This window comes from Humulus lupulus, chromosome 2 (assembly GCF_963169125.1).
Source record: "Humulus lupulus chromosome 2, drHumLupu1.1, whole genome shotgun sequence".
Classification (NCBI taxonomy): Eukaryota; Viridiplantae; Streptophyta; class Magnoliopsida; order Rosales; family Cannabaceae; genus Humulus; species Humulus lupulus.
In genome coordinates this window covers 45130398-45153928 of record NC_084794.1, presented here as the reverse complement: position 1 = coordinate 45153928, position 23531 = coordinate 45130398, and the positions used below count along the sequence as shown (strand labels likewise).

The 23531-nt window shown below is 35.4% G+C and overlaps 1 protein-coding gene across 1 annotated transcript in view; it reads left to right on the top strand.

Moving 5' to 3' along the window:
• Positions 1–15748, top strand: part of LOC133814199 (uncharacterized) — a 44913-nt gene extending 29165 nt beyond the window's left edge. The window contains exons 2-3 of the mRNA XM_062247192.1: positions 14712–15154; positions 15557–15748. Of these exons, the coding sequence (XP_062103176.1) occupies positions 14712–15154; positions 15557–15748 (635 nt within the window). The remainder of the gene's footprint in view (positions 1–14711; positions 15155–15556) is intronic.
• Positions 15749–23531: the final 7783 nt, after the last annotated feature.

The following is a 23531-nucleotide window of genomic DNA, read 5'->3' as shown; positions in this document are numbered from 1 at the left end:
AACTAATGAAAAGAAGAAAAATGCCAGATTACTGGGTTTCTCCAAACCCCTCTACTACCTTCGACGACCACTACAACTCAGTCTTCGCCATTATAGCTATCCCAGAAAAAACACCATCTTTCTCAGGCTCCTTCCAAGACAGAGACCTCTCAACTCCACCATTAGTGTAAACCCCAGACTTACCCTCGCCAGAATCACCGCCTACAACCCCATTTTTGCCACTACAAGGCTCCAATTTTAGCTCCTGCCATCCGCGGAGCCGAAGAGACCAAGACCGAACTTGAGGGAGAGAGAGAAAGGCGGGGAAGTTGCGGAGGTGGGAGAGTATGTGAACTTAAGAGAAGGATCGAATTTGAAGAAGGAGGAGAGAGAGACTAAGAGGTGGTTGTCGCCGTGGGGGTGGTGGAGACGGAAGTGAGGAATGGTTGGTTGAATATGGAGATGGGTACCTTAGCTGTTACCAAAGGGATCTGGTGGTGAAGGGTGGTCTGGTCATGACAGTCGCCTTGGAGCTTAAGGGAGAGCTTCATCACTACAGTTTGAGAATAGGTCAGGGATGAATGGGTTTAGAAGCCATTGATTGAGGAATAGAATTAACTATTTTAATTTATATTTCTATTTATTTTTTAATTTAGTTATGATAAACAGAAATAAAACTTTGAATTATCTGGTGCGTACACGTGTACACCCAGATGCCACAAACGGAGGAAACCAAACGGAACCAAACGGAATAACACTTTTTGGTACTATGGGTACTTTTGCCACTAAAAATAAACATTGGGTCTATGTCGCGTACAAAACCCAAACTTTGGGTACTTTTGCCACAATTATCCCTTAAAAATAATCATTTAGATGTATATATACATAAACCTAAAACGCCGAAACCACAAAGAAATGACAACAAAATTAGGGGCATGCAGCTCAGAGGTCTAATGAATAGAGATCAACACTTCAAATGGTGAAAAAAAAATATCCAAAACCCTAACATTTACCAAATAAAGGAAATCGACACAGTAAAATAGAAAGTTAAAAAGAGATTAAAGACTTATTAGTTTTAGAGAGAGTGACATTATGGGGGAACAAATGTTTTCTTGACAACTTTAATTCCTCTTTCTTGATTGAAGGCGTTAATGATGATGTTGACATTCGTCTTTGTTGAGCAAGAGAAGGAAAGGGTACACCTGTGTCGTTTTCCGTTCCGAGTTGGGCAGTCGGCTCATCAAAGTCTCATTTATATAAGTCTATATGCATGCTCCTTGTTATACAAAATAACATACAATAGAAAAACATAAATACATACATAAAAGTGATTTTCATAAAGAGATTCGTAAATACAATAATGAAACCATTAAAGTACTTACAAGATACGTAGTAGAACAATAACTACACCCTTTGAATTCTCTAACCTTTTGTCCTTATTGAATGCTAAATATTGCAAGAAATCCAAATCACTTTGAAACAAAACCACAGTCTTCAAATTCTTTCTCTAAAACAACCTAGTGTTTGTGTGGACAAGTCTCAACAGAGAAGAGATTTCCTAGAGAGAAAACTAAGAGAGAGTGAGCGGCTAGATATATAATATTAGTAGTAAATTTTTACCTTGTCAAATTCAGCTTTTTTAATGCATTCTATAACACTAGTATATATAGGCAATTAGCTAGGACATAAAATAGATTTTAGTTACCCATTTTGTTTAATTATTTAATAATTATAATTAATTAAATACTTGTCAAAATCAACTAATTATAATTTTGACATTTATTTAATTCATTTTATTAATATTAATACCAATTTATCAATATTAACAAAATTCTCCCAATTGGCTAAAATACTCTCTTTTTGAGACTTTGCAATAAAAAACTTAAAGTTTTTTCTATTTCTTTTCTCACAGAATATCAATAAATAATTTAACATTATTTATTTTCATTGACCTAGTCAATGTGATATTTTTATAATTAATAATTAAATTAATTATTCAAGACTACTAGGTTCATTTTGATAAGAGATGACATGGGGACCATAGATCCATGAACTCAAGCTCCAATAAGTTACCATGATTTTATTTATAACAAATAATCTCACTACCTTATTAATTCCTCGTGACTCCACTATAGATTCAGAATTGCATTCTTGAATTCATAGAACGTTTTACACCAAATGTAAATACGTTATCCATTGTTATAACCATAACCACCATTCAATCCTCTATAGATGATCTACTAATGAGACGGGCACAAATTACCGTCTTACCCCTCATCGATATTTTATCCTTAATTCCCACTAAGTTTCTTGTAAATGTTTTCTGTAAATTTAATTACAGAAATAAGTACTCTATCATTTAACACTTGAACCAAGCTATAAGGAAATCATCATTTCACTTCTTAAACAGAAGCTATAGATTTCATATTTATGATAAATACTCCAACTCAATTATACTACCAAATATCCAATATGTAAGTATGAGCAAGTCCGTAGGGTAAGCTGGTAACGAACAAATCAAAAGACTTGAATAATACAATTAGCGGAATATTAATCACTTAGAATTAAGATTGAATTGACCTATGGTCAACATTGTGATATGATTAGATTAGATAATAATGATACTTACTTATCTTGTCAATAATCAATATCGGTCCAGTCCAATGTAACAAAATGTAATGCCCCAACTAATTCTAAGACTTTGGACCATTAAAAACTACTAAGACATAACTACTATTTTGAGAAGACATGCATAAAATAATAGAACTTTATTATAAAAATCCAAAATGCGGGATCCCATTGTTTAATACATAAATACATAAAGAAAATATAAACCTTTAATTTCTTGTTCAAAGACTAAATGCGGAAAATAAATACATAAATTGAAAAGACTCAAAAAATATAACTTCATCATTGATCTTCCAGCAGTCCATTCAATCAGTCCTCTCCCAATATACATGCCAAAGCTGCCAGGAATTCGTCCCACCTTCCAAGCTTATTTTCCTGCACCATCTAAAATAAAAAGAATGAGCCTAATACCCAGCAAGGAAAAACTACTAAAACATAACATAAAACATAAGACTAAAAATATATACTATAAAACATATAACGTAAAAACGTATATCATATAAACATAGGACTACAATATTAATGGCCATTAAATCATTACCGTAGCATGTGATAAAACCATCTAGGTCCTCAGTCTACTAATCGATGTAGGTTAGATCACAAAATAGTATATGATAACCCATCTAGGTCCTCTGTCTACTAATCAAGGTAGGGTAAATCATAACTATAATCTACGATAATAATAAAAAATTCTTGGGATTTGATTTGCTATCTAAGAAACTATAATACCCAAGTGACAATAAAATAAAGCATATTCATATACATATATAACATAGCACTATAACATAACATATCATACAAACATATCATAACACATATAATCTAACATATTTTCCTTACCAAAAACCAAGGTATTGGTGACAAGAACGGGATTGTAAACTCCTAAAACCAACAGTAAGAATCATGAGTTTCTAAAGAAATGGAGATGAAAAGAGATCTAAACCATCAAGATAGAAACTTACCGAAAACCTTAAGTTTCAATAAACTTAAACACCTAACCAAAAGCCATAATAATGAGTTAGGATTTGAAAGAAAATGAAAGAAAATAGAAGAACTATAATGAATTAACCAGAGGATAAGAATACCTTTGGATAGACTAGAACTCCGATCTACCCCTCAATACTGAAATATCACTCTATCTTACTTCCCAAGAGTTTAGAAAAGCTTAGATTGGAAAAGCTTTTAACTCCCAAAACCCTAGTGTTTTCTCTCTAGAATAAACTTAGTAGCTTGGAGGCTCTGAAGAATGCTTGAATGATGAGTGAAATGGATGAGTGCAAGGTACCATTTATAGAGTTCAAGGAGTGAAACTAACCCCTTTTAAATAGAATAAATAAATGAATATAAATTTAATAAATTTGAATTATCTGTTGAACATATGCCCAGAACTCGGTCAAAAACGTTCAGGAGCAAATCTAAGTTGTTGAGGGCTATTTCTAATTCGATTCCACAAAGTTTCAAAAATGGCACCAAGAGTCGATATATCGCCCTCCCCTAGGTGATATATCGCCTACCCCTATGTCCCGAGCCTTCGTTGTTTTGTTCGTGCAAAGTCGGCGTGTTTTCCATATCATCCATAGGCGATATATTGACCCCTATAGCTGCGATATATCGACATATGCTGATATATCAAACAGGTTTTTGCACATTTCAACATATTTTGAATTTGTTTAAACAATTTTGACTGAGTAAAACGTGATCCTAACAGCTGCTGGAAGATTCTAAAGCTTCTAGATTCATCAATTATTAAATTATTCATCTAAAATCCTTAAATCCTTGCATGTGACAAGTGTCGCGTTCTTAATTATTCTATCTAAACCTTAGGTTATAATAGATAATATTTCTAGGACTAGCTATATTAATCAAACCTTATGTTAAAATTAATATTTCTAAACTATAGGTTAAACTTATAAAATCCATAACTATTTTTATGATTCCAACTAAATCCCGGCTTGAACCAATAACCATGAAAACTAAAATACTACAAGCTACTTGGTCTTATCTAGTACATCTGATCTTATCTACTTGGTCTTATCTACTACATCTGATCTTATCTACTTGGTCAATGTCCTGGATATGCATCACACCAGATGTGAAAGTAGATCTTATCGTAGATTACTCAATCAGTAAAAATCCAGAGTACTGATTTAATCTTAGGACAAAATACTTTTGAACATATAATTACAATTATAATCCACTGTGACCGAGTCACTATAATTGTAACTATACATTTGTTCGGGATTTTATAAACGTTTGTATTAATAATAATTAATCATGTAATAAAACATGTAAACAACACAATTTGATTGAACAAAATGATTTCTGCTACTTTATTGATAATGAATGAATTACATAAAAAATGTGGTTTTATAAGGGCATAAAACCCAACAAGTTACATATATGTCGTCGTTCGCCTAGGTTGTCGCTCTGAGAAGAAGGCGTCGCTCACGGTTGTCGCACGCCCATGGTGTGACATATGTCGATTATTATTATTCTTAGTTTGCATCCACTAAATCTTTTTCTCGATCGGTTATTTTATCAGTATTTTTCTATAATTATAAATATTGGACCAAATACAATATTGTCTTCTTTCTTGTGCTAAATTTAGCATAAAATTTACACCATATATTAAAAATGCTAATATATATTTGTTATATTATTTATTTATTGGGTACTTACTACAAAATTCTTATTTTTTTTAGATAATACCGACACAAAACAATGAAAATGGGATGTAAATGTAAAGAACGCCCTAGACTAATACTTACAAAATATTCGCATAACATAGCTTATAAAAGAATACCGTTCCATTATTAAAGTCTCAGGGGAACTTATTTAAAATCATGCAAGTTGGCGCCATAAGTTTAAAATAAAACATAGGTTTTTATGCAAAGTTCAAAGAAAAACCAATTAAGTTAAATAACAGAGTCCCACTGATAATTTAGGAAAAAGTCCCTTAAAACAAAACATAATTTAAATGGCGTTCTACGTTGATCGTTTTATCGTCCATAGGATTGCCCCACGCCATGCACCCCATGATGAAAGAACTCCTCACGTCACCACGCGTGCCATAGAGAAAACCTATTTGCTACCTGGAAGGAAAGTAAAGGGGTGAGCTAAAAGCCCAGTAAGGAAGTACAAGCAAATAAGCAAGTAAGAAAAACAACAAACAACCAAACACTAACATTCATCTAAAAACGTCATGGTATATCATAACATAATCGTAACATTTCATCATATCATAACATAAATGTGACATATCAACATATCATAACATAAATGTGACATATCAACATATCATAACATAAATGTGACATATCAACATATCATAACATAAATGTGACATATCATCATATCATAACATAAATGTGACATATCAACATATCATAACATAAATGTGACATACCAACATATCATAACATAAATGTGACATATCATCATATCACAATCATACAGCATACATGATGAGCATGGAACGCTAGTTGTCCATGTCACCCTATGAGGTAAACAGGAGATCACTGGTCCTTGAATAACCTCGGCGCGTCCGCCCTAGGAGTCACGTCTCAATGTCCTTAGTAACTCGTTCGATGTATCTGACATCGAAATCTGTTTGATGTATCTAACATCGCATTCTGTTTGATGTATCTAACATCCATACACATATCACATTCAACAGATCATCATATTAAGGCATTCATAATTTCATAACAGTTCATTCATATAACAGCCTTACCATTCATAGCATAAAATCATAAAAAAATCTATCTAACTTCCTTACCTCAGGTCCAAGCTAAGAATTTCACAATCTTTCAACGAGCCTATATCATAATCAAAATAACGTTTCTTAGGTTCATAAAATTACTATTTTGCCCTTCCATACAACTCATGTGTGCATGGGCCATGCACTCATGATAACAGTTACACTAAAACATGCAATTATCACCAAAAGAATAATGCCCGTTCTACCCATTTTACTAACATGATTGCTTTATAAAAATTACATAGTTGAATAATAATCATGATTTTGGACGTAAAAGTTGATTTGCATGTAACATGCATACGTGGGAACGTTGCGTAATAAAGACGTTTTCAAAAACGATAACTCAACATTTCTTGCTTCTATTGTTTGAAAATCAATGGCCATATTACATGCTTTATTTTTCTTAAAATTTCTAAGTTGATTAAATTTCTCGAAACTTTATTTTATTTTAGCTCAAAATAAAATATGTGACATTTTCATTTAATAAATATTAATTTACCAAGAATTAACCAACAAGCTTGGGTTTAATTAAAATACCTATTTTAACATGTTTCTTTAGAAAAATGTATTTTATTATTGTGTTACAAAAACGATGTGAAAAATATATTTTAAGTGTGGAAAAATACATTTTGATTTAATTTATTTAAGACTTAGTTTATTTTAAGTAGTAAAAATACATATGTGACAATTTAATAACAATTGTTAACATTTTTAAAACAAACTTTCAGCCGCTATTTATTTTATTCAAAAATCACAAATAAATAGAGTCTAAATATTTTTCTCAATCAAAATAAAGAAAAATCATTATTTATCAAAATATGCATTTCATACCATTAAAATATCATTTTTCAATATTACCATAACTTAGGAAAAATAATTTATTCCAAAAATTAATCAAATTCATTTTTAGTGAAACTTACTTCATATTTTATTACAAAATTCCAGCAACCATTTTTTTATCATTAAAATCACCATATTCAATTTTATAAACTCATTTTTTCTCAAAATTCAATAAAAATTCTGTAGGATATTAATTGAGTAAAATATCATAACATGAGACTTAAAATCCTCTTTTAATTTCATAAAAATTAACATATTCATCAAGAACATTATTTATGCATGCAACTCATCTTTTTATCAACTTTTACCCAATTATTTGAAAAAAAACAGCAAGCTTAATTCTTTGTAAAACTCAACTTTTGTCTCAAAAATTACATAAAATCATTCATGCCTAAAATCTCATTATGCTCTTATAATATGCATGATTCTACTAACATAATCACATGAATCCTTTTAAAATCATTTGTTGCAATTCCATGAAAACCAACAAAACATTAACAATAAAAATAGCATATAGTAAATTTATAAGCACCATATTCACATATGTCTTATATTAACCTAGCATATTTCTATCATTATTTTCATGCATCTTATAATTTAATCATTCAAAATATAACATGCATCTAACAAGATTTCATGATCAAAATATCAAGATTACCACTTATTCTCTTACCCATATATCATAGATCCTAAAACATGGATCAAACATATTGTAAATCACACAACATATCAAGAACACCCTTGGGTACACCTAGGCCGGAATCACCATACAAGTATTCATAGATTATTACAATTTTTTTTATGCATAGCAAAATCAACATCACAACCCTTAAACACAAATCATACTCTCACAAAATCCAAATCCTATACATCAATCCTACCAAAATCAACCATTAGCACCATTAGCAAAAACCTCATATACAACCCACCAAAAACAATATAAGGCTAAGGAAAAGACCATTACCTCTCTTGATTGTAAAAATCAAGAACACAAAAGATCAATACCCCAAACTCCACACCCTTGTTCAAGCCTAGGGTTTTTATGGGAAAGCCACCATGAGGAGGAGGAAGAACCCAAACACACACAAGAAAATAACACAAATCAAAATCATATTATCAAAAAAAGATTATGCAAAGAGAAAAACAAGAAGACATACTCTAGGGGGTTCCTCTTCACTTTCTCCTTCCTTCTTCCTTTCTTTCTTTCTTCCTCTCTCTCTCTCTCTCTCTCTCTACACGCCACTCTCTCTCTCTCTCTCTCTCTCTCTCTCTAGGTCACGGCAGCCACACACACACACAAGAGCAATGGCTCTTCTCTCCTTTCATAGCCCCTTTATCACAAATCCTCCCATAAAGTCTCCCCAAACAATAATAAGGTAAGTTTCCATTTCTCTTTTATTTTCTTTGATTTCTCTTTATTTCAAAAAGATACAAAGGGATAAGATATGATCATGCCTATCCCCAAATGATCATGGTCTTCAAGTCTTGATTTTTTTTTTTACCATCTTAAGGAAATATTCCATTCCCACTAGGTCACACGCCCACTTCCCATTTCCCCTTTCTTTTCTTTTTTTTTTTATAAATAAATTAACCTAAATAAAATCTAAAATAAGGAAACATAAAATGTGTAGAAAATCTACACATGTGCACCATGCTACCACGCACTAGCACACACTAAATCACTAGGGTGCATTACTATCTATCATGCACCTTAGTGCATTCCACCATAGCTCACATAATTACCTCATTTTTCACACTTAAATAAAATGTAACACTAATAGTAAAATAACATGTTACACAATTATTCACTTATTAAATTAATTAACCAAAACATTTCTAACAATTAAATAAAATAACAAACAATCAAATAAAACAAATAAACAATTAAATAAAATAACAACACTTAAATAAAACAATTCATCACACTTAACATTTAAATCAAATAAAGCACAAAATTTAAATAATCTAAAAAAAAAATTTGGTGCACTACAGTAAAATGTCCACATATCTTGTTATAATGATCATATATTAAAAACTATCAATTTAACCTTTAACAATTTAGTGAAACGATAGAGATTGATAATTGTTGACGCAGTTCTTCGCCAACAGGTAATTAAGAAAATAAAGAGGAAGGGATTAGTGCTTATGTTGAACCGAAATAGATGAATGATCTTAGAAATGAGATGGTGACACCAAATACGTTTTTTAGGTGGTTCAAAGGTTAAAATCCTTCTACTCCACCAGTCAGTATTATTGCTATATACTGGGTATTCTTTTACAGGGTATTTCTTACAATATAGAATCCAACCCCTTATAACTCCCAGGGTCTCCATATTTATAGGAGAAGGCACCTGAGAGTTGGTAAGAAGGTCATCCCGTGACCTTCTTACCCATCATGTCAACTCTGTGACATTCATGATTAATTCCTAAACCTGACACATAAGTGTGGTCAAATCAATAGGTAAGGGGATAATGGGCCGCACGGCCCAACCTAGTCGTGGGTGTCTGAATACGTACGTTCGCGTTGCGTGTTTGAGAAGTCAGGGATATATCAGACACGTGATGTCTGATATATGCACGTTTACCTTGCGTGGTTGACTTCATAAAAGGTCACAGCCTCCAACTCTAGCTCGCACCACGAGCTGGATGCTTACCTCGACCTACGGCCTTCAGAATTCAGACTCAGTCCTTAAGCAATCTTGGCGAACCCTTGGGTTACCTCGAGCTAAGGAGGTAGGATCTCACGATGGCAGCTCCGGTATTGGGGATGTCCACGTGGTAGTCATGATTAGGCTGTATCTCAGCTCGTTAATCAGCCCGTGGGAAAATCAGGGCGTACAATAATATTAGAGCATCTTTAATGGAGTGTCAAATTGGTGATGCATTGCTAAAATATAGTTTATTTTACAAAAAACTTGCTCCAATGATGTGCCAAAAATTGTGCCAAATTTGGCACATGCTAAAAGTTGGGCCAAATTTGGCACACAATATAGTATGGTGCATATTTTGCATCACCATAAATGCTACACCTTTTTTATTTACTTTTATGCCATTTATTAAATTAGTATTGTGTTAATCTATTTGCATTAAATGCTATACTTCTTACCTTATTATTTTATTATTATTATATACTATCAACAAAAAAAATATAAAGAAAAATGATTACTTTTTTTATATTTTCAATAAATATCAAATTAGCATTAATAAAATATTAAATTTTACAACAATTTTTACAATTGTGCATTGAAGCATAATGCTAAAAAATTGTGATAAATATATAATATATTGATTTTTTGTGTCAAATATATCACACGATTTATATCTCCCATTGAAGATGGTCTTAGGTATTAAACTAATCTCCACAATAATAGAGGTTGCATGTATTAGTTTTAGCACAATATCCAATATTATGATTAGACTAAAATAAATAATTGTTTCTTTGTAATATATATCGGGGGATTTTAGTGTGCACCCCTAAAATTGAACATATCGGTGCCCCTTTCATGTTTTCGACACTTAAGGAGTTATAGTTCTAATTTTTTTATATGACAGTATACATTATAATTATTTAGGACATCCCGCAAATAATAATTTATTTCTCACGCATATATAAAAGAAAAAGTTATGTGTGCAACAAACTATTTGAGTTATATTTTCAGTACGATATATTATTTAGAGTTTTAAAAAAAAATTCAAAAAATGTACAAAATATTATAAATAATTACAATGTACACCGTCATATTAAAAAAAATTAATATTATAATTATTTACATGCTGAAAACATAAATAAGGTGCCCTGATACATCTTTTTGGGGGTGCACTCTAAAATTCGCCATAATTTATTCTTGATGTAGTTTTACATAGATGAGAATTGACAAATGAATGATTAATAATTTGGGAAATACATTATATATATAAATATCTCTTCTATATAAAATGTAACGCCTTACTACCCAGGGACCGTTTGCTGTGCATTTTAAACAGTGCTAAACTCGCTAAACGAGTCATTTGGCCATAATCGTGTAACTAAATGTGATTAACGATGTAGGGTTAAAAATATTTTGGTTAAAGATACAACGTTTCACTAAAACATTTACTATTTACATTGAGATCCCAAAATATATTTTAAAGGTAATTACAATAAAAGAGTTACAACCAACCGACCTAAGCGGTAAAATAGGGTTTAACTCTAGTTCCTCTTTAACCTTCGGCTGTGGTGGTCGAGCAGCCGCGTATGTACACATTGTCACGTAAGCTCTCCAACTCAAGAATGGTCCAGCTTTCTTTTACCCTTACCTGCACCACATAGCACCCTTGAGCCGAAGCTCAACAAGAAAACTCAAACATGCTAATAAGCAGACAATAACATGCCACCAAATCATAATAAGTATGCCTGCAGTCATAACCCTATTCACGCATGCAGGCAAGTACTAATAAATGATTATGGAGTCCTGCACTCTAAGTAGATGACTGATGAGTCTCTCTCTCTCTCTCTCTCTCTGGGGTAGATGACTAATAAGTTGAGAATTGTGCCCTGAAAGCATATGTAATAGACATTGTTTTAAGAAATAAATAAATAAATTGAATTTGTTATGCATATATTTTATGGACTATATTATTTTGTGATAATATTAAGTAAATATCAGAAAAATTCCTAAGTTCATATATGTGATCTCAAACACATATTGGTACGGGAGGATTGTGTTTGAGATAAATGAACTTGAATCGTTCGCAGTAAAATAAAGTTATGGAATCTTTAGATTAATTATTGCAAGTATGGTCCACTAGTATTATGAATACATGTGATCTAGATCCGGATCACTAGTGTAGTAGAACACTTTAGTGGAGGTACTTTATATATTAGAGAATATATAGAACTGGGCCAGATATGTTTATTAATACTTAGTTAAATACTGTTTCGAAGTATTAATTAAATATATCAACTGATGATCATATACAAATAGATCTTAATCCTGAAGTTACTATGAACTCCTATTTATGTTATATAAGTTCTTTGATTCACTCGTTAAGGCTTGTCAGAATGATCAGGCTAGAATCTTTTGTTTTGAGAACTCATTAATGTAAATGGCTGGGGACATAGTATACAGAAATGGAATCTATACCTTCTCATAAGATATTGAATAATGGTTCTCTTAAGGGTTGACTTTTGGAACTGAAAAGGTTATTGAGCTCAAATTCATAATTTAGTTACGAATTAACATTCACTAGTAAAGTCAATGGTACTTAAGGAAACAATATATAATTAAAAAGGTAAAACGGGTATTTTATTCCTGATTAATTATGAACCATTATTAAAGGGTTAATTTGTATGTAATGATTATATCAATGGACGCTTTATTTTATAAAGTACTTAGTAAATGAAATATCTATAATTACAAGAGTGCAGTCTCATATTTATAGTGGAATAATCATAAGATTAATAAATTAAGATTATTTAATTAAAGAGTTTAATTAATAATCTCAAATTTATTGGAGCTTTGCATTATAGGTCCATAGGTCCCCACAGCGGCTCTATCAACACTATTCAAGGCAAGAGTTGATATAAAGGGAAAAATGGTTGAAAGACATATTTAAGAATAAATTTGTTCTTCGGGCCAAATATGCAATTATATGATAATAGTGATTAATTAATTAATTAAAAATTAGTTGTAATTAACAAAATTAATTAATATTTAATTATTTTGTAATTTTTGAAATTATATTTGTTGACCCACAAATTAGTCAACAACACGGAGTCAGATAAACGACAGAAAATGAAACGAAAACTAGAAGAAAAAATCAAATGGAAAGCAAACGACACAAACGATTTATAGTGGTTCGGCCCCAATTGGATGGTAATGACCTATGTCCACTTAGTGTTCTTATTGATATTGACTCCCAACACTGTGGTCAATGAACTAAGGTTCACGAGTTTCACAAGCCTTGGGAAGATTACAACGTCGGTGAAAATCACACTATATTCTTTTCTTAGGATACAGAGATCAAAAGTTCCAAAAAAAAGTCTCCTCCCTTGACCCCTTTGATTCTCATTTATAAGCTCAAGAAGGTTACATGGGCCGATGGGCCTTAATTACAATTAAGACTTGCGTATCATGGTAATAAAAGAAAATATAATTAATGCAAATATTGCAAGATTGCATATCCAAAAGGAAATAAATGAAAGTATGCGACCAGACTGATCGCACCTAAGCATGAGGCTTGATAAATCAATAACTCTCTGGTCGAAGGTTGAACAGGATTCATTCTCTTAAAGTTGCCACGTGTAGGTCGATCTTGCCACATCATCAGAAGTCATTTTTTGGGTAAACATTTGCCCCCCAAGTTTATTTTACTACGACCAGCATAAAGTAAACTCAGACAACTGACCTTTCATATGCCTTGTCAAATCTGTCAGAGCCGTCCATACCTTCTCGAAAAAGGCAACCAATCATATCATTGCAGTTTCCCAAAAATGGTTTGACGGCTATTACACTTACCCATGCCTTGGAAAGTTACCCCTTATGATTACCTAGGTAATTGCACCTCGACCAATATAAATAACCCTTCAAAATCACTTTTTACATTTCACATTCTCCTTAAGAAAACCGAAGAACAAGGCGTAGAAAATCCAGAAACCTAGATGATCTTGACTATCCGCGAAGCTTTCGTCCATCCACTTGACTTAGCGTCTCAGAGGTTTACTTCAATCATCCAAGTAAGTTTCTCGAATTTTTCAGTCGTTGAGATGCCATGCAATATCTATTCTATATCTATTTCGAACCTTGATTTCTTGAATTTTCTTGAAAGAAACTATTTTGGGGTAAATGGGTACGTAAGTCCGAGCATGATAGTATAAGGGAATAACACTACATGAGGCTTAGGAATCGGTTTGGGGGGTAGGATTATTAATTTAGGGCGTAAAATCGAAGTAAAAATTCCACTTTTAAACATGTAGAAAAACTTGGTTTTTCTCGCTCTTTCAGAGTTGAAATTTTTTTCTTGAAAAACTTTTCACTTCTGCTTTTTAATCCATTTTCCAAACTATTCGTATAGGATTTAGTGTTTTCGTTAGAATGCTGCTGGTCATATAAAAGCTTAGGTTTTATACACGAGCAACGTTATTCCAACTTTTCCATTTTCTTGGTACTTTGGTCGTAGATTCTCATCTCCCCTTCTTTGTTCACAGATTTTCATGCACGACCCGTGGGGAGGTGAGAGGTCGATCGACGGCGACTTGCTTGCCCAGTTGCTTGAAGACCAAGAACAGCTGTCGTTGCATATCACGGGGACGACAACTTTGACGGGGATGACAACTTTAAATACACTCCTAATTTAAATTCAAACTTCTTCAAGCTAGAGAGTGAGTGTAGCAGTAGTACAGAAAATAGTGTAGCGACTAGTAGTTGTAGCTCGGGTATTTTACTTATAATTTCCAAGAACTTATTTTCTTGATTTAGTAGATACCTCCATCCACATTATCTGATTGTTCGCTTCTATTTTGCAGCCATGTCATCTGAAGATCTGTTCGAGCTTTACAGTGAAGTTGTACCTGCAGCTCCTTCGAGCAAGAAGAAAGGGAGTAGGCCACATCGAGGCGAGAGAAGCAAGAACCCCCCGACGAAAAAAGCTCGGACTAGGGATCCTCCAGCGCCAGTTCCTTCTCGGGAAACCACACCTCCTCCGGCCCCCTTCGATCAGACGTCTCCCTCAGCTCCTGTCGATCAGACTCCTCATGCAGCACCTGCCGACCGATTACCTCCTCTCGCACCTGTTGACCAGGCACCTCTTGATCAAACAGGAGATGCCCTGATGAGTATCGTGCTTAGCTCAGCCAAGGATAGGATGAAAAAAATATCAAGGCATCGACGCAGCCGAGAGGCCATCATTGGCACCGACTCCATGGAGGTCGACCAGATAATTAACCGTGCGCTGAATGAAATAGGCAGTGTAAGTTTCCATTTCTTGCTGAGGTTCATTTGTTTATCTTGTCAGTTTTCGCCAGCAGTTTAACTTTTTCTTTGATCACAGGGAATGCTGACTATGACCGCCAGCTGGCGTCGCTCGGGAGCCCAGACTGCTTAGTATAAGAAGAAGCTTGGCGAGCAACTTAAGGCGTCCGAGGAAAGACACGGTGAGGAGTTCTAGGTTGCTGAGGGAAAATATAAGGAGCAATATGAGGTGGCCAAGGTGAAATACTCCGAGCAGCTTGAGGTAGCTGAGAAGAAAAATGATGTCTTACTCGAGGAAAAAACCACACTAACCGAAGAGTTGAAGCAGCATCAGGAAACCTTGGCCAAGGTCATAGAGACGAAATAGAAGTATAATGAGTCTTCTAAAATTAACTTCCAGGAAGCCTTTAAACTCCAAGATGACCTTGTCATTAGTAGAAAGGAGACTGAGGGGCTGGAGGAGTGCATAAAAGAGCTCGAGGAGACCAATGCCAGCAATTTGGAGAGATATAAGGGTGCCACCTTCAACTGCTTTTACAATTCTGGAAGCATAACCGCAAGGCTGACTTCATCTATCTCTCCGAACGCCTGAGGCATTCTCATATAAACAAGTGCCTTGCTCGCTTTGAAGAAGAGGAGAGAGCGAATGTTCCAGCCTCCCCTGAAATCTCCTTGGCTACGAGCATTGATGGCGAGGAAGAGGAAGTTGGGGCCTCTGTCGACCGTAATTTTACTCTTCAGGATCCTCCTGCCACTTCATAATTTTACTTGTTTTTCTTTAATTCTAACTTGTAGTTTAAGACACACGAACTATGGTATGTGATGTCGAAATAATTTATATTTTTATTGCTGCATGGGCAGCTATTCCTTTTAACAGACAATTACATCTGAGCAGTAACTGCTCGCGGTGTAAAGGATTTCTCTGTTGATATTATAATATTTGCATTTTATCATAACATCTGTTTGCATAATCAAACTTAGCATAGCACTTTGTTTCGATTTAACAAAATTTTGAAAAATAATCTAAGTACCGTAGTATGCTTTAACTTATTTTGCTCGTGTGTTTACATACCTGTTGATATGCTTTGCTTACTAGATACCTTATATGCCCTCCAAGTGATTGAGGAGCTTTAGGTCCTTGGTCACTTGCCTTGACCAAGACCTGTTCGAACATTTCTGCTCGTAATAGAGATATATAAAAAATGATTATATAGCAAAACAACACACGCAATGAGCAAATACTTGTAATAAATACAATGATTGGCAAGATTGACTGGCTATGCACAGTCCCTTTTATTTCTCGTAATAGATGGACAATCGTGTCTGCATGAGTGATCAAAAATATGATCTTGCACTTATAAGCGATCAGTCAAAAGATTGACTAACCCTTGTTCATAAACTTGTAAAAAGTAAAATTAATAAGCCAATTCTTTAAGAAGAATTGTTTATTGATAGTACTTGCGCAGGTGTTCTCCATTCCAATAGCGAGGAATGAGATCTCCATTTAAGCGGGCAAGCTTATAAGTGTTGGTTTTTATAGATCTACTTCTTCACATACATATATATATATTGAATCAAAGATATGAATAGAAAATTACCTCAAGTCCTTCCTTGCTGCTATCTTTTTGTATGGAAAAAATCCTTGAGATCTCACACCAAGATCTTCCAAAATGTTCTCAACACACAAAGAACGAGTGTGGGCTCGCTATACAAAATAATAGGAAAAATCTATTTATCAGATATTCTCAACACATGAGATCTGATAAAGTTTGGACCTAAGTTTGTGAAGAATAATGACCTATGCTTGTATCACTGTTCTCTTTCTCTCAGATAGATTTCACGATATCTTTTCTATCCCTGAAAAGTATCGTTCGAAAAAATTGATATCCTATATTTAATATATCCAATATATTAAAAATAAAATATTGGTTATTTTAAACAATTTGAAAATAACTAATCAGTTATCAGATTTTGATTAAATAATAATATTTTAATCATATTACAATATCTCATTATTTATTTAATATTTAAATAACTAAAATTGTGGAACCAAGAAACTACCAAGAGCTTCTCATGTGTGTAGCACAGTGACTGAGCACTGTGCTACACGTGTACCACATGCCAAGGAAGGCATGTGATTGTTCCCTATTTTTTTCTTATTATTTAAATACCAAAAATCCAAAAAATAAATTAATTCAAAATTAATTATATTTTTGTTAAATCAAATAATTAATTAATTCTCAATTAATTTATTACACATAATTATACAATAATTATGTTTAATGCATAGAAAAATATTTTACTTATCAAATAAGTCATTTTGCCCATTTTTGTATTTACCTTTGTCAGTGTTTGTTTGAGCCATTTCGGGGACCATGGACCTATAACATTAAGCTCCAATAAATTGTAACTAAATAATTAAACTCTTCAATTATAATAGTTAATTTATTAATTATGATATTTCTCCACTATAAATTCATAATTGCACTCTTTATGTTATAGATATAATTTTACAGAAATCTTATTCTAAGTCGCCCATTGATATAACCATCTTTCAATAGTTCAACCCTCTAATTAATTAGTTTATAAATTAGAATGGAACAATTACCATTTTACCTTTCTAATTTACTTCTTATTCCTTAAGTACCATTAATTCACTAGTGAATAATTAATCTATAATCTAATTATAGATTTGAGCTCAAAATCATTCAGTTCCATAATTAACCCTTAAGGGAACTAATATACAATCCGTTAGGAAAGATTAGATTTTGTATTGTTGATACATGTTCCCAGCCATCCATGATATTAAATCTCCAAAACAAAAGTCATTAGCCTCATTCTATGAAGAGATCTTAATGAATGAATCAAAAGATTTAATAAACATGAACAGGAGTTCATGAACACTCAGGATTTAGGTTGATCTATAAATGATCATCAATTATGATATGAATTACAAGTATTTATTATTAAATGATTTTTGGATAAAGACTGTTATTCATATCAGTCCATGTCATATATAATCATATTATATAAAGCACACTTACCGAGATGTCTTACCACATCAATAATTCAAATCTAGATTATTTGTATCAACATGATACTCAACAAACTATACTTACAACCCCAATTAAAGAATTCCATAACTTTAATTTGTTGTTGTTGACTATTTTTATTCATTCATGTGATCTTAATTCTCTCGTACTAATATAAGATCACATCCTCAATAATGAATATGGAATTTTTTTGATATTTACAAAATTATTCAAACAATAATTTAATAATCTAAATATAACAACAATAAACCATTGTATTTATTTATTCATCGAAATAATAAATGTCTTTTACATGCTTTTAGGACATACTCCTAACAATAAGTGCCTGGATGGAGGACTTTGGTATGGTCCTTCCCAGTTAGGTCCAAGAACTCCAGCAGCTTGATCGCGGGTGTTAAGGAAAACTCTTCTAAGTACCAGATCTCCCACATTAAATTTTCTTTCACGTACTTTAGAGTTGAAATACCGGGCGACCTTTTGCTGGTAAGCTGCTACTTGGAGTTGGGCTTGCTCGCGCTTTTCATCGACCAAATCCAAAGATTCCATTAATAATTGGCTATTAGTGTCCTGGTCGTATGCCATCTGTCCATGTGATGGCAGATCTAATTCAATAGGCAACATAGCCTCGTATCCATAAGCCAAGGAAAATGGAGTATCACATGTTGCTATTCAATGCGGCGTTCTATACGACCAGAGGACTTCAAGCAACTGTTCTGGCCATGGCCTTTTTGCTTCTTCAAGCCTTTTCTTCAGAGTATCTTTTAGTGTTTTATTGACAGCCTCGACTTGTAAGTTTGCCTGTGGATGAGCTACTGAAGAAAAGCTTTTGATAATTTCATGTCGTTCGCAAAAATCCGTGAAGAGGTCACTATCAAACTGAGTGTCGTTGTCTGAGACAATTTTTCTTGGTAATCCATAGCGACACACTATGTTCTTAACCACAAAATCCAGCACTTTCTTGGTCGTTATGGTTGCAAGTGGCTTAGCTTCGGCCCACTTCGTGAAGTAATCAACAGCCACCACGGCATATTTGACGCTGCCCTTTCCTGTGGGCAAAGACCCGATTAAGTCTATTCAACATACTGCGAAAGGCCACAGACTTTGCATCTGCTTTAGTTCGTTGGGGGCTGCTCACAGAATCTTGGAGAATCTTTGACACTTATCGCATTTTTGAACAAATTCCACTGAGTCTTCATGCATTGTAGGCCAGAAGTATCCTTGCCTTAGGATCTTTTTTGATAAACTCTGCCCCCCAGCGTGATCTCCACAGAAACCTTCATGGACCTCTCGCATTAATCCTTTGGCCTTTTCTTTTGAGCGCATCTTAGGAGTGGCATTGAGTACCCCCTTCGGTATAGAATTCCATCGACCAGGATAAATCGAGCAGCCTGCCTCTGGAGGGTCCTTGCTTTGTTTTTGTCCGTCGGCAACACTCCATGCGCCAAGTACTCAATGAAAGGTGCCATCCATGTATTTTCCGCCTGAATTACCAGAGAAGTTTCTTCTGTGCTGATGCTTGGTGCGGACAACCGTTCAACATGCACTATATTCAGCGTGTCTGCATCCTCTGCACTCGCTAACTTGGCCAAGGCATCAGCGTTTGAATTTTGGTCGCGAGGTACTTGCTGGAGAGTATATCTTTCAAATTGTGCCAACAAACCCTTTACTTTGTTCAAGTAAGTAACCATCTTCAGCCCCCGGGCTTGATACTCTCCAGCAATCTGATTAACCACCAACTGGGAGTCACTATAGATTTCAAGTGACTTTATGTTCATGTCAAGGGCTAATTGTAAACCAGTGAGCAGCGCTTCGTACTCGGCTTCATTGTTGGATGTCATGAACTCAAATTTGATTGCGTAATGGAACCGATGTCCTTCAGGCATTACCAAAATCACTCCGGCTCCAGCGTGACGTTCATTAGAAGAATCGTCTGTAAACAACTGCTAAGAGGGAGTTTGGCTTTGAGGCTCATGCTCTTCTGTCTGTTCGCTGTCTGGAAGCCCAGTGAGCTCTGCAACAAAGTCTGCTAGGGCTTGTCCTTTTATTGCTGCTCGTGGTAGGTAAGAAATTTCAAACTGCCCAAGTTCAACCGCCCATTTCAATAATTGACCAGCGGCTTCTAGCTTCTACAAAACTTGTCGTAGGGGCTGATCGGTTAGTACTGTGATGGGGTGAGCTTGAAAGTATGGCCGTAGCTTTCTGGAGGCTAAGATTAAGTAGTAAGCTAATTTTTCGATGGGCGGATACCGCATTTCTGCTCCCATTAGCCTTTTGCTTATATAATATACAACTTTTAGCACATTTTCCTCCTCTCTTACCAAGACAACACTAGCAACATATTCTGTGACCGCCAAATAGATGAACAAAGTTTCTTTTTCAACCGGCTTTGATGGGATCGGTGGTTACGACATATGAGACTTTAAAGCCTGGAAAGCCTACTCGCACTCCTCTGTCTACTCGAATTTATTATTCCCCCTAAGTAGATTAAAAAATGGGACACAATTGTCCATTGATTTGAAAATAAATCTACTTAGAGCGGCAATCCTTCCAGTTAAACTTTGAACATCTTTTATCTTTGTTGGCGATTTCATGTTGACCAGGGCCTTGATGTTTCAGGATTACCTTCAATTCCTCGTGAGTTCACTATAAATCCCAAGAATTTCCCTAATCCAACTCTGAAAGAACACTTGAGGGGATTCAGCTTCATCTGATATTTTTTTCAAGACGTTGAAGCACTCTTGCAAGTCCCTTACGTGTTCTTATGCCTTTTTTTGACTTAATCAGCATGTCATCAACATATACTTCCATGTTTGTTCTGATCAGCTCTTTCAACATGTGATTGACTAGTCGCTGGTAAGTTGCACCAACATTTTTCAAACCGAAGGGCATTACTTTGTAACAGTAAAGCCCTGTATCAGTCCGAAAGTTAGTGTGATCCTCGTCAGGTGGGTGCATACTGATCTGATTGTATCCAGAATATGCATCCATAAATGATAGGATCTCGTGCCCCGAAGTGGCATCGACCAGCTGGTCGATCCATGGGAGAGGGAAACAATCTTTCGGGCAGGCTTTATTAAGATATGTGAAATCCACGCATGTTCTCCACTTGTCATTCAGCTTGGGTACTAGTATGGAATTAGAGACCCACGATGGATAAAATGCTACCCTGATGAATTCGTTCTCCTTTAGCTTCTCGACTTCTTCCTTTAGAGCCTTCGATCTGTCTTTGTCGAGCAGCCTTCTTTTCTATTGCACCGGTGGAAAGCTTTTATCTATATTCAGGACATGGCTGGTAACTACTGGGTCAATCCCAACCATGTCTTTATGCGACCAGGCAAAGACTTCCTGGTTTTTCTTCAAAAATTCCACCAGCTTTTGCTTTATTGTTGTCTTTAAGTTTTTACCGACTTTCACAACCCTGGTCGGATCTGCCTCATCGATTTGGACCTCTTTGAGGTCCTCGATCAGTCCTACTTCTTCCTCAAAATCCCCAAAGTGAGGATCCAAATCCCTATCCTCACTTTGGGCAACACTCTACTTGGTGATGTCCTCACCTGATTGGGCTTGTGTTTCATTGGCCATCTGCAACTCTTTCCTGGTGTCTTCCCTCAATCCACCTCTCTTTGCCTTAGATATCAAGGAATTATAGCATTCCCTCGCTTCTCGTTGGTTTCCCAATACGCATCCTACCCCTGCGTCAGTTGGGAATTTCATGGCAAGGTGCCAAACCGAGGTTACAGCTCCCAGATCGACTAGAATAGGCCTTCCAATTACAGCATTGTACGCGGAAGGACAATCAACTACTATAAAAGTAGTGAGTAATTTCCTGTTCACGGGAGCAGTTCCTACTGTAACCGAAAGCCTAATCGATCCTGTTGGCGCGAGCCCTTCGCCAGAAAAACCATAAATAGTTTGGTTGCAGGGCTCTAGGTCCTTCACGAATATCTTTATTCTCTCTAATGAAGACTTGTATAAGATATTTACTGAGCTCCCTGTGTCAACTAACACCCTCTTGACCATCATGTTGGCTATCTGGACATCCATGACCAGGGGGTCTGAGTGAGGAAATCAGACATGCTGAGCATCAATCTCGGAGAAAGTTATTAGTTCTTCCTCTGTTCGAGCCTTCTTGGGAGTTCACTCCTCCACATTTAGCATCTCGATGTCTTGGCCGTGGCGTAAGGTCCAAATGTATCATTCCCTCGCCTTCCCACTATCTCCTGCAAGGTGTGGGTCACCACAGATGGTTAGCAACATACCTGCCACAGGAGTTGGCTGTAAAGGTGGCGAGCGTTGGCGTAGAGGCGCCTGCTCGTTGCCTCCTTGAGCCTCTCACTGAGAACCTCCAGTGGCTCGTATGTATCTCCTCAGGTTTCCCTATCTGATAAGGAACTCAATCTTGTCTTTCAACTGGTTACACTCATTAGTGTCATGACCGTAGTTGTTGTGGAAATGACAAAACTTTGTTGTATCTCTCTTGGAGATATCCTTCCTTATTGGCGTTGGTCGCTTGTAAGGGACATTGGAGCTGGTCGCCGGGTACCCCTCTGCTCTACTCTCGACAAGGGTCGTGTAATTGGTGAACCTTGGCTCATGCCTGTTGCCCTTAGGGCGCTTATTTTTGGACGTCGATGGTTCAGCGTTTGCCTTTTTTCCACCGTTTTTACTTGTCCCATTGCCTTTGTCGTTGCCATTGGGTTTATCTGACCCATTGGCGGCTTTAGCAGGATCTTCTTTTGGTCCCTTGGCTTTCGTCGGCGACTTCCCCTCATTGGCAATTGCATCTTTGAGCTTAATGTATCGATCTGCTCGATCAAGAAATTCCTGGGTACTCTTCACCCCATTCTTTCTTAAGTTGTTCCAGAGGGGAGAATGGCATCGTACTCCAGCAGTAAGGGCCATCATTTTCCCTTCATCGCCAACCGTTTTGGCCCCATCAGCTGCTCGCATGAAACGCTGGGCATACTCCTTTAAGGATTCTCCCTCCTTCTGACGTATCTTGACCAGCTGATTGGCTTTAGTTGGGTGCACATGACCAGCGTAGAATTTTCCGTAGAATTCTCTCACGAACATTTCCCATGATACTATGCTGGCATGAGGGAATTTAAAAAACCACTCTTGAGCAGTATCAGATACGGTGGTCGGAAAGATTCTATAGCAAGCATCATCTGACACCTTCTGGATGTCCATTTGTATCTCGAACTTATTCACGTGAGATACTGGGTCCCCATACCCATCGAAGTTTGGCAATACTGGCATCTTGAATTTGTTGAGGGTTTCTGCTACAGCTATTCTTTGTATGAATGGAGTGCCTCTTCTCTG